The 13,382-nt window shown below is 36.8% G+C and overlaps 1 protein-coding gene across 1 annotated transcript in view; it reads left to right on the forward strand.

The window, feature by feature from the left end:
- The window catches only part of ngfrb (nerve growth factor receptor b), a 32,148-nt gene extending 28,722 nt beyond the window's left edge, over positions 1-3,426 (forward strand). The window contains exons 5-6 of the mRNA XM_058407157.1: positions 250-410; positions 1,525-3,426. Of these exons, the coding sequence (XP_058263140.1) occupies positions 250-410; positions 1,525-1,826 (463 nt within the window). The 3' untranslated portion in view covers positions 1,827-3,426. The remainder of the gene's footprint in view (positions 1-249; positions 411-1,524) is intronic.
- The last annotated feature ends 9,956 nt before the right edge of the window (positions 3,427-13,382 follow it).

Genomic DNA, 13,382 nt, shown 5'->3' on the forward strand with positions numbered 1-13,382 from the left:
TGCTGCTTGAGGAAAAGTACTATATGGTCTATGAAACTATTTTAGTGTTCTATATTAATCCTGTCCCCAACCCACAGTTCTGTATTTTAGCTTGAGTTAGGAGAATATGGCTCTTATTATAAATAATCATCTGATCTAAATGCACAAAATCATTCAGCTTAATGACCCTTTAGAGCTGTGCTGTGGATCTCAGCTCTCATACTCTCTCTCTCTCTCTCTCTCTCTCTCTCTCTGTGTATTGCATATCAGGTGGAAGAGCTGCAAACACAACAAACAAGATGGTAGTAATCGATCAGGCACGGAGAACCCAAGCCAGACGCCGTCGCCTGAGGGAGAAAAACTGCACAGTGACAGTGGCATCTCGGTAGATAGCCAGAGTTTACAGGAAGGACAAGGACTGCAACAAACAGGTATATAATATATAACTAAAGGGTCATTCAATTGAAACCATCTTTACACGTCTATTATTAGTGGTTAAGGTGTTGGACTACTGACCAGGAGGTTGTGAGTTTGAATCCCAGGTCCACCAAACTGCTGGGCCCCTGAGCAAGGCCCTTAACCCTCAATTACTCAGTTGAATAAAAAATGGGACAAATTGTAAGTCGCTCTGAATAAGGGCGGATAAAATGCCAGAAATGTAAACTGGGTAGATTTTTCAAGGGTTTTTTAAAAAGTTTTGTTGAATAATTAAGATTTCTCAGCTTGCTAAACGTTTCTTCTTTGAACTTTTTCTGACCTCTGTAGATTTTTTTTTTTATGAAAGTTTCCCCAAAGAGACAAATGAAGGAGCCTTAATAATGTATTTGTTTATACAGGGAGCAGGTGAAACTGGACTGGTGTAACATTGCCATAACTAATCTCTTAATTAAATCAAGCTAATAGTCATGTAAACAGGGGCACATGGCTTATGGTTCTTCTGATGTTTACTGCTTATTGGATATGTTATAGGAACAACAACTTCATTTCCTTCTACTTTTGAAATTTAAGGACATTTTACCTCACAGCAAGAAGGTCCTGGGTTCGAATCCCGGGTTCGAACAGGCCTTTCGGTGTGGAGTTTGCATGTTCTAACCGCGCTTGCGTGGGTTTACTCCGGGTACTCCGGTTTCCTCCCACAGTCCAAAAACATGTACATTAGGTTGATTGGTAATTCTAAATTGCCCATAGGAGTGAGTGTGAGTGTGTGTGGTTGTCCGTCTATATGTGTGGCCCTGTGATGGACTGGTGACCTGTCCAGGGTGTACCCCTGCCTTTCACCCAATGTGTGCTGGGATAGGCTCCAGCAGATCCCTGTGACCATAATTAGGAATAAAGCAGGTATAGAAAATGGATGGATGTAGAAATGTAGAACATGTTATGGAAAAAGTTTTTTAACATGGAAAGGTAAACATTGGTGATAGGCAACTGGAAGCACAGCTAACAGATTCCAAGGATGCTTATAGACCATTAAAACAACTGTAAGATGTAACATACTAGAACTTCAGGAAACCTTGAATTGACATATAACATCTCTGTCTCTCTTAGTGGTGAAAATCGACGGTGGCCTGAGTTTGCCTCTGCATGCACGTGAAGAGCTGGAGAAGCTTCTGGATGATGAAGGACCGCTGGAAAACGATTGGTCCAGTCTGGCTGGCTTGCTCGGTTATGAAGAAGAGAGTATTACCTCTTTTGGCCAGGAGGAGAGGCCAGTCCGGGCTCTGCTGAGTGACTGGGCGAGCCGTGACTCTGCTAGCATCGATGCACTATGCGCTGCCCTGAGGAAGATTAACCGGGAAGACCTCGCTCAGAGCATCATGCCCAAGTCCACTGCTACCTCTGTTGTGTGAGGAAACACTCACTTCTGCTTATAGCCCCCCTGCTTACACAACACAACCATACACTAAACTAACGTATTAAATGGTCCATCATGCTCATTTCAAAAATTAAAGCAGCCAAGCCTAAATGTCCAGGTTGTCAGATTTCCAGCAAGCTAACATGCATTGTTAGCATCATCAAAGCCTCTGCATTTGCACAGCATTTGATTGAATTATTTTTCATTTTACACTGATTAATGGTGAAGCAGAATGGGTGGAGCACGGTGAACATGGGGCTTGATGCAAATCAGAATGTTTCAGTTGCTGATGTGAAGTATTTCCTGTTTTCATTTTTTTCTCATTTTGCACCCTTTGATTGATGAGATTTTCTCCTTTTATTTCTTCACTGGCACATGCCTGAATAGGCCCAGCAGTAATTATCACATTAATTGCTGTGGTTGAATTAAACAAAATGCCTTCCACATTCATTATTTGGCAGCTTTAAAATAGCACTTGATGCAATGCAGCTGATTATTTTGCTATTTTTTTTTTCACTTTACGAAAGCACGACATACTAAACTGAAAGGTCAGGAAATCGGGGTTGAAATTGAAATGTAATTCTTCATGTTCTCCTGTGAAGAATGTGTGGCCACTGTTTAAAGAATAAGCGTGCACTTAATTACCAAAGAGTGAAATATCGCTATTAGAACATAATTACACACGCTTAACTCCAAATATGACTCTCGCTTAGCGATATGGGTGAGAACAGCCTGAAAATCAAGCTAAGCTGTGTGAATGCAGAGTGCGTTTGTGCTTCGTCTTCTGTTTGTGAATCCACTCAGACAAAGCTTAAGGACACAAATCAATCTCTCCAATCCTGTCTGTATAGTTAATGCAATTAGAATCTTTACCTCCGGTGTTCACTCTTCAGTTAATCATCGTTTCATTGAATCTATTGTTCTGTATTCACTTACAGTAGGAAAAAAAACAAAGACAAAAAAACATAACCTGGGTTGTAAATTGTGTAAAATATATCATGAATATGTGATGTCGAACAGTATGCAAGTGAATAACTAAAGCCATGTAGCCCAGAGGCAGAGAGACTGCTGGCACCACAGACTGCCTGGATGAACATCAAAGGAGAAAGTCGAGCCTCTGATAAAGAGATTTATAGATGTTGTGGTGAAAGAAGGAGAGGAAAACTAAGACTTGTGCTAAGTGTGTGCGCTAATGCTAACAGATTTTTTTTGCTTTTCATGTTTCCGGACTTTTTGTTGCCATGGTAACTCTGTTGCCATGAAAAATTTTTTGTTGCCCTAAATTTTTGTTGCCACTTTGTTGCCATGGTTGCAATGTTGTCATTACCCTTTTTGTTGCTATGCTTATCACTATAAGTTTTTTGTTGGTTTTTGATGCAAACCCTTTGTTACCATAGTACGTCTGTTGCCATGCTAACTTTGTTGTCATGATACATTTTTGTTGCCATTGTCTTAATAGTTTTTTGTTGCCATGGTATAGTGTCCCTTTTATTATGATATCATTGTTGTCATGACACTTCTTTGTTGCTATGGTTTGCACAATGCCGTTTTGTTGCCATGGTAACTGTTTGTTGCCATGATACATTTTTTGATGCCATGGTAACTCTTTGTGGCAGTACTAGCTTTTTGATGCCATGGTAACTCTTTGTGGCAATGCAAGCTTTTTGATGCCATGGTAACTCTTTGTGGCAGTACTAGATTTTTGATGCCATGGTAACTTTGTTGCTACCAGGTTTATGATAATCCCACATTATGTTCATTTCCACAAGCCAAAACATCTATAATCATTAACAAGCATCTATTTTCAGTTTTTCAAATAAGTTTGAAGTTTGAATGAAGCATGGAAGATTTAATGGATGGACAACAAAGTGTCTGTGTTGTGGTGGTCCAGTTTAAAATGCAGGGAAACTTAGTATACTGTTTTTTTGTTGAACAGGAAGGTAAGTTGATCCCAGCAGTTACCTGGCCAGGGTCATCACCATGACAAAAGAGCTCGGTCATACCGCTGTGACCTACATCAAGAACGACAAACAGACACTATGGAAAAAACAAGCTCACACACACACACACACACACAGCAACCCCATACCCTATCAGAACAATTCAGGTTAACTAAAATCAAATGACTTAAATGAAGGCTGTAATAAGTGAGAGAAACAGGACACCACATAAACAGCTCACACTGACCACTGCCTTAATACGAACCAGAACCCAACATGCAATTCATCATGGCCCGTTCTTCCTCAGGCATTTAGGCTGATCTGAAATCAGATCAAAGTCTGAGAGCTGAGGCAGTATAATTTAGGTGGAAGTTTGATTCTTCATTTTTGCACTGGACCTACGATGCTCAGCATCCCACTGTGTAAATCACCTCAGTCAGCTTTGTGGATGGAGCTGTTCAGTGTCTCAAACAGACCTGCTGATGTGGTTAAAATAATAAACATGGACAGAGCTAAACGTCGTCGTGGCATTAAATTGTAAAGCTGAAACATATTAGTGGGACGTTTAGATTGCGAGCAGATTTAACGTAGCTATGCCTTTTTTCGAACAATTAGACAGCGCTGAGACAGTCAAGCCTGATTAATGGAATAAACTCTGTGGATGCAAAAGCACCTTTAAATATTTTGTAGATTTAGTGCATAATGCTAGATCTAGTGGATATAAACTTCCATTTGTTTTTTAGCAACGTTAGCCCTGATTCAAAACAACAACAAAAAACAGGCCACCAAACTCGACTACATTTGGTGTACATTTCCTTTTTATCCAAGCTGTTCCTTCAACTCTAATGACTCTCGACAAGTTAATGATGGCATGTGTTACTAATGAAGGTACAGAGCTGAAGGAAAAAGAGAAACAGATATCCAGAGGCGTAGAATTATCTCAAGGTTTTATGCTGGTGACACTTTTAAACCTTCCTAGATGTACGACCTTATGTTTGCCTTTCACTGTAAAGCGTTACTCTGCTCTGTGCCGTCTCGGACACAGGATTTATTGAGTTAACTGAAAGTTAAAAAGACGTTTAGACTCTAGCGGCCCTTTTCATGATGAATAGGAGATGACAGGAGGCCTGTGTAAGAGGTCGAAGGTGTACGGTTCTCTTTTGATTCTGACAACATGGAATGACTGGCCGTAAATCCTCAGGAGACAGTTGAAGCAGAAGTGATAAACTGGTCTGGCTTCAAGTTTTTTGATTTCAATCACCTGTTCTTTAGGTTTTACTTTTGAAATCACCAGTGTCCTAAAAGAACATAATTACCTTTACATAATGTAAACAAATGTAGACATGGTTTGAGAAATTTGCTAAATAAATCAAACAGAAATAATCTGAGATACAACTAACAAATAACACAGGATTAATCTGAGATACTACTAATAAATTAGACAGTTATAATCTGAGATTACGCTGCATTCATATTATGTTTTTTGCCACACAGTGTATGTATTTATCTATCATTCAATTTGTCTTAAAAATCAGCAACCTCTATGGCTGCTTAACTAGCATGCTAGCTACTGACAAATAAACATTAACATACAGAATACAACACACATTGAACAGCACACACATTTACATAACTCTCTGTGACACATATGATGAAATTTGACAGAACAATATTACAAAATTTGAGTGTAAAATGGTAGCCGTCAGCCTTCCAGTGCTCATTTACATAGGGAACTTTAATTCTTTATGTATTTATGGATGACAGAAAGTCCCACTGTGTCTTAAACCACATCAGCAAGTCTGCTTAAAACATTTTGGGTGAAACAGACTTCTTTTGCGTGTTAGTCATATTTGCCTCATAGCTAATGTTTAATGATATTTTTTTATTTTAATCCAGTGCAGGAATAATGAAGCAAATGCTACACATTGGGGACTTGCGAGTCAGGACAAATTGTTCCTTTAATCTGTAAAGGAAGCCAGGTTGCAGGTTTTCGGTTGATTTTTTTAATCATTTTAAGTGATATTTTTTTAACCAGTTATGTTGTAATATATGCAAAAACACAAACACACTGTATAAATATCTCATTTGTAATGAAGGTGTTCCCTTTATGTAAGAGGGAGTTTAATACGAAGTGTAATTCTGTTTTTCTTTTTTTTTTTTTTTATTTCTTTTTATTATTATTATTACTTTATTTTATTTTTTTTTAACCAGATTAGGGTGTAGCACTTAAAAATATAAATATATTGAGTCTCACAAGTGCCTGAAAGGATCATCAGGTATGTGTTGTTAAAATCTTTGTTGCTGAAATTCACATGTACTTTGATTTCAGTTACTCAAAGCAGAGCCATGGCGCATGTCTCGATTTCTAGAAAAACAGAAACCACGAGGTTAACAAGAGGGCAGGGCTTAAGTTGACCACATCACTGTGAAAACTTAAAATACTGGTTTTATTTACCCACTTTATTCATTTAATAATGTTAGATAATAAATGCCTAAATGCAATATTTAACAAATGTTTGACCTGGTTTGCTAGCTAGGTAACATTATGCTAAGTATGATATTGTATTGTCAAAACATAATATACAGAGACACTAGCAAGCTTGCTAACTGCATAATATTTAGCGTATATTATACTTTATGGAAGCTAGCTAAGGCAAATCGTGAGGTCACACGATCAGATATTTCATCGACTGATTAAGCCCTGCCCATTGTTGCCTGAATGATACGTATTTTTTTGCAAGGCTAAGGTTATTTCTGTCACAACATTGTATTTAAGAGATGTGCAGCATCAAATGTATTTTTTTTTTTGTTGAGAAAAGCCTGAAAACCAACCATATGTTGAAGGTATTACTTACTGGTCTTGGTATCACAGTCATCGTTTTCAATCTTGCACTTATATGAGTAGCATGATGGATGATGGTGATGAGGCGAAGGAGGAGACACCAGGTGGTTTGTGGGTAATTTATCCTGGGAGCATTCTGTGTGGGGAAATAATGTACAAAATTCTGAATGTTCCTTGTATTTACTTCTGATGTACACTGTATCATATAGAAATGTATCAAAATAGAAATTTGCAAGAATTCTTGATTAAAACAGCCGAGAAACAAGGAAATAAACTAATTTGAGTTGCAACACCATATCCATGTGTCTGGATTTTTTTCCCATGACTTAGCATAGGGGTGTGGCCTAAGGTCTAATTGTACATTAGACGATAAAAATAACTTTTATTTTATAGTAGATATAGTTATGTTTGTAATACAGTCTTGTTTCATTATTTGGATGTTATTGGGACAAACAATGCAGTGGGATGAGTTTTAACAAGAGTTAAAAGATGAGTTTTCCATCTTGTAGCCAAGGAAAAGATTATTCATTTGAAATCCATGCTTCCATGATTGACAGGTGCATTCACATCCCGCACTGTAGACAGACACTGATGAAGGGAGATATTAGCAGAGGACACGTACCGTCTTGTTTTGGTCTGTAGCCAGAGAATGGTCTAGAAATTGATCCTGAAAGCAATTAGAACTAAAATACCTCAGTAATTTTACTTTTGTACTTGAAAGTACTTTTAACTCAAGTGCAGGGATTTTGTGTTCTGTACCACAGGCTATGATGCAGCTAGCTCACCTTCACTGTTGATCTCTGAGCTCGTCAATCACATGACGCATTGTCGTCAGACACAAATAAGATGTGGAAGGATCAACGCCAAAACAGAGGAAGGCAATATGCTCTGAAATAATTACATTACATGTGCAAACACACACAAGCAACACATCCCCACAGGCATCATTAAAAAAGAATTTTCACAGTTGTCTTTATTCATGTCTGAATTGAGCTTGTGCTTCAGTTGTATGAAATAAACTGAATAATAAAGTTTGTAAATAACAACAAAAAAGAGACAGCTTGACCCTGGTCCTGCACAGTCATGCAAAACCATTTCTTTAAATTTTAAAAACAAAAATTTTGCTAAACAAATATTCCATGGCATTTCACTATAGCAAACAATTAAGATTTAAATCTTTTATAAAATAATTAATATAGGATTTAATTTAATTTAACTTTCTTTCTTTCTTTCTTTCTTTCTTTCTTGCTTTCTTGCAATTAAACATATTTTTTTCCTGATAATTTCCTACTGAAAAAAAAAAAAAAAAACCATTCAAAATCTGCGAAGGATGGCATTTCCATGTGATAAAAAAATTATTTTAAATATTTCTCTAAATTTATCCAAATCACAAATATGGCATAATAATTCCTGTAATTATTATTATCTAATCAAACTGTTTCAAAACATTTCCCATGTAAGATGTGCATGCTTTATATACTTTTGTCGATAGATTATAAATGTCTAAAAGAGTGTTAAAAAATATATACTGTATAAAAAAAAAATAAAAACAATCCTGTTAATCAGTGAAATAAATCATACAACATGACTTGGGAATGTTAGTGCTTAGCTAGAATGTAACTAATCTGAAATCTGTTTATCAGCAGTGATGGAGGTGTTTTATTAGAGTTAGTGTGTAGAGAGTGCCTGAGAAATGTGAATCAGACCCACAGGGGACTTGTTAATGAGGTGAGAGATGGTGTGAGAGAGATAACAGCAGGGTCAAGCGGACAGGTGATTTTAAGATAAGACACAATACCTAAATACCGAGTCTCACTCTTGTCATGTCAAATACGTTCCTTTGTTTTGGTGTGTCCTCAATAGAGCGTTCTTTTGCTTTGAGGAATAAACCCTGCCCACTATCCTGTCCTAACCAGGATACCATGTAGCATATAACTATAAAAAAATCTTCGAGGTGAACTATTATAAATCATTTTGTGCAACTATTATGAGTCATAATGTAGTTAACTAGTTATTTACTGGAATTCATCCATTTTAGATGTTTCATACATGTGTAGAGATATTTCAAAAATATGTTTTGAGGAAGATTATTTTGGCAAAAAGACTTCTTTACGATTCCTAAAGTTGTTACCAAGTTCATAATATTGCGAAGGTTTTACTAGAATGTTGCTGATCTTTACACTTTAAACATTAACGCTGTTATTGCCACAGACCTAAAGAAAATAATAGTCATGATTAAATGGGAAAAGCTAAAAAAATCTCAGTGTCATGAGTTTTACTGTAAAGCACACTAGTGACCAGTAACCTGCCACTTTTTACTAATAAGGTAATCATCACATTACTCTTACATTTTCCCACAGGAATAAAGTTGGACAAAGTGTGAACGCAGTGCTCTGTTGTGAAGACGGGTTTAGGAATCCCTAGTTGGCTTCTAACACCCGGTTGACCTCTGGTTCTCACAGCTATGCAGTTGCCTCTCAGGGATTCTCAGCATGAAAAAGGTGTTGACATTGAAGACCTTTGAGTCTCCCTGTGATTCTGTAACCCAGGGTCAATTTCCCAGCATACTTGTGTGTGTGTGTGTGTTTTGATTACATATTTATATATATATATATATATATATATATATATATATATATATATATATATATACCCATCTGTATGTCTGTATAAATCTTAAAATATCGTCATTGATTGTGCATCATACATATATAGACACTTTTCATATATAGACACTTTTTTTAAATACCTATTTATAATTCCTACTACACCTGTACATAAGACATCCACTCTCCTGTACGTATCATCCCCATAGCTGTATATCTTTTTGTAATTTATTATAAATATGCCACGTCTGGTTGGATGCTAACTGCATTTCATTGGCTCTGTATATGTACTTTGCACAATGACACTAAAGTTGAATCTAATCTAAACTAATAACCCTGATTAAAAGCAAGAATCAAAGTTGAGAATTGAACCAGTGATGTTCTTACTTTAGCACAAAAATATTACCACCGCGCTATTCTGCCAGATACTGAGGACTGAATTATACATAATTTAATCTCGTAATTAGAAACTTTCTTACGCATAACTACACTTAATGTCTTTTCTTCAATTGAGCCGACCTTTTTTGTGATCGTCTCATTAATCGTAAACAGATACAATATGAAGATATAGTTTTGACACTGATTAGTGAATTATTAAAATTGTCTTTGTTTGGTTAGCTATAGAAGCCACAAAATGACAACAAAAGACAAATTAGACATCAGTGACTTCTCAACCTGCTACTGAAGTAATACTATGTTCTGTAAAATCCACAGAAAACACCCAAATTCAACTTGAGGTAGTCAAGTTGACAGCATGACGTCAGATCAACACGGCCACTCGCACTGGGTGTGAACAGTGTAAAATAACGATTTTCTACGTTTAAAAGGAGTTCATTGGCAGTTTTAGCTTTAGATCAATTAATATACAGAAAATGTTACATTCAGAAGGTAATTATGAGAGTTTTCATGTCTAATGTTAGCCAGCTAATTGCTGTTGTTTGCTGTGATGCAATTTTTTGGTCTAAAACGTTTGCTGTTATTCACTATAGTATAGAACAGAACCAATAGCCACTCAGGCCTGTAACTGTAAAAGTAACCTTAAAGTATCTTGTCTGTGCTTTGACAACAGAGCAAACAAAAGACATATTTTTGTGGTAGTGTCCATGTCACGAAAGTGGTCTTAAGTCTCATACTTTCATTTGTATCCTGCAAAAAATGAAACGTAACATGAAACATTTTCTGCAAAAAACATCATACATAAATTGAAAATTAGCACACGCATTAAAAATGAATGCAAACTTGCCACTTGCTAGTGTGATCGTAAGCTTTAGTGCATCGCAACTGTCAAATCTCAAGACGCAAATTGTTGTGACAAAATCATGTTCAACAACAGATTCACTTGCACCATATAAAGGTGTGGTGATTTTTGATATTGATCTGCAGCTTCTTTATTTGCACAGCAATTACTAACCATCAGTTTTCACACAGTTGTCAAGATAATTACATCAATATATAATTCATATAATGTCATAATTAAGTGATTACTGCTGTGTGTGCAGTCAGTCAGTGCTTATTCCTTTTAAATACACCGTCATTACACTCAGCAGATCTGAGAGAGCGGCTTACCAGGACACGTTGTTCTTTGATAGATAACATGTTTTGTGGCTGGAACATGGAGCGATGTCTGCACCTTCGTCTGGATTGTTCTCATGGAAATTTTTTTTCTGGAAGCTTTTTAAAAAACAACAGAGAAGCCCCTGCCGAAATCTCCAAATCCAATTTTTTTTTGTTTTTCTTTTATTAAAAAGATGTAATATACATAAATGTATATTTATGACACATTTTGCTTCATATTCAGTATTCAGTATTTTTGTAAGAGACAGGGTCAATTCTAAGACTTAATTTGTAATTCTCTATACTTATTCAAAGATAATCATTCTGGAAAAAAAGAAATGGTATGCAAAAGACCCTATTTTGGCTAGCAGCTTTTCAGTAGATTCTGATAATGTGCAATAATTTTTCTGGAATGTAATGAAGGAAATCTGATAGAATATTATTAGTTGTTTCATCTGTTTTTCAGTGTCTGTTCCTTACAGGTCATTGGGATTTTTTTCCTGCTTTCACATGTTTCATTTGGCTTAAGATTTTTTGGACTGGAACACAGCCTCTCGATCCCTGAAGTACCCTCATGAAGCGAACATTAGCTATTAGCAAACACACACACACACACAGTGGAAATATATTTCACAGTGAAATATAGAGGTTAAATACACATATATCTTCAGAGCTGTTTATTTAAATCTTCATGTGTTTTTTTTGTGGTTTCTCACACTGATGAACTCCTCATGGGTTCTGCAGAAAGGGTTCTTAATCTGTTGTAAGGCTCTCAGGAAGATATTTCAAGGTTCTCTTCTTGGGAAACACAGAAAACCTGTTTATAAAAATCTCTGGATGAAATAATTCAAATGACAAATATCCAAGATGAGCAAATTCTTTGACACTGTTAACATTTTGTGGGTAAAAAAAACCTCTCATTATTTCTTTAATAATTTATTTATTTATTGATGAATCAGAATGGTGCAACTATGTTTGGTTACACAAGGCCTGGGAAAGCGAATTGAAGTAGGAATGCTGAAGGTGTCAGGGGATGAGATGAATCCTCGCCAAGCTTCAGGACTGGGATTTGTCCCATCCCAGCTCGCCTGCTTTGGTATTTACTTTGCTTCCCCAGGCTACAAGCCTCTCTAAGTATTTCAGCACCCTTAACCTTAGCATCCGACCTGACACCAGAGGAAATGTCTCTCAGCCACACGGAGTGTACGGCTGAAGGACTCTTTCATCACGCAGGAATGGTGTAGCGAAGTGTGAGAAGAGGCTTGTAAGGGGACTAACTTGATTAGCCACAACACCACGCAGCTAGAGCTGTCAACTGTGCAATGAAGAAGACCTGCAAGCTTGTCCTGTCATGTTGGAGATGAAAAACATCTGATGAGCTGTAAAGGCTTTAACACATACACACACACACACACACACTGTATATGTTCAGTCTCAGTAAAACCTCATTCAGCTCTTTTACACACTAATTTCAAGAAGGAAAATTATATGTTAAGCATTACACATTTAGCAGAGGGATTCTATGTTCATAAGGCTGCATGACACCTACATAAGCCCTTTATGACATAACTCCACTTTCCTGATATAATGCAGTCGATCATACCATGAAATAGACATTTGTTGTTATGCCTGACATGGAGTCATATTCATGCTGTTGCTATCTGTTCATAAAAAGCTTATAAACAGTACACAGAGGGACAAAGTTACTTCTAATGTACTTGTTACAAGACTCCTGTGTCACGACAGAGACAGGACCAAGACAATATCATTTGCCTTATACTTTTTGAATTGAATTGAATTGAATACTGTCATAATAATATCATGGCTATAGATATTCATTAAACGCTTATAAATTGTACTCTGATCAACAAAGTCACTAAAGTAATACATTCCAAGACCCCTGTGTCACAACAAAGTCAGACTGAGACTGGAGTAATGATGTGTGCCATACACCTGTCATGTCTGATGACATAATCTGTCTTAATCATGGAACTGCTATAAATGTATGTTTACAGTCAGAAATGTGTAATGTATGTGTCAATTTTTCACTTTGTGACCATTTCACTAGACAGCAAACAGATTCACACCTTTACAACATGTGGTGTAACAAAGCTCTGTGGCAACACACAACCACGCCCCAAACTCCTGCCCATCTCCCGATCAACCCAGACCATGTTCAGGTGTCCAAAGTGCTCCAGTAAAGAAATTAAGGATGATGTCATTTTGATATCTATAGCAACAAACCAAATGATGTCAAGAGGTAGCATTTCACTCTGAAAGAAAAACCTCCCAGCAATGCAACTGATCACGCCATACGCTACACGGTATTTAACAAGAGTCTTACGGCACCAGGACAAAGGTGCAATGTCCTGTTTGGTTACACTTTATAGAAATGTGAGTCAATACCCTGAACTAAATATCTGGATCAAATGTATTTCAGAGAAAACAGATTTGTTTCACTTCAAAAGCATATGTTCTTTACTGAAACACTTGATGCATTAAAGCTGTTCCACACATCTTTTTGTGGTTGAAAGGGAAGAATGCAGGCAATAAAACATTGCCAGAATTTAATGTCCGCTCATTTCAGTCACGTGCGTGCAATAAAGGTT

Source organism: Hemibagrus wyckioides, linkage group LG13, assembly GCF_019097595.1.
Source record: "Hemibagrus wyckioides isolate EC202008001 linkage group LG13, SWU_Hwy_1.0, whole genome shotgun sequence".
In the NCBI taxonomy this organism is placed as follows: Eukaryota; Metazoa; Chordata; class Actinopteri; order Siluriformes; family Bagridae; genus Hemibagrus; species Hemibagrus wyckioides.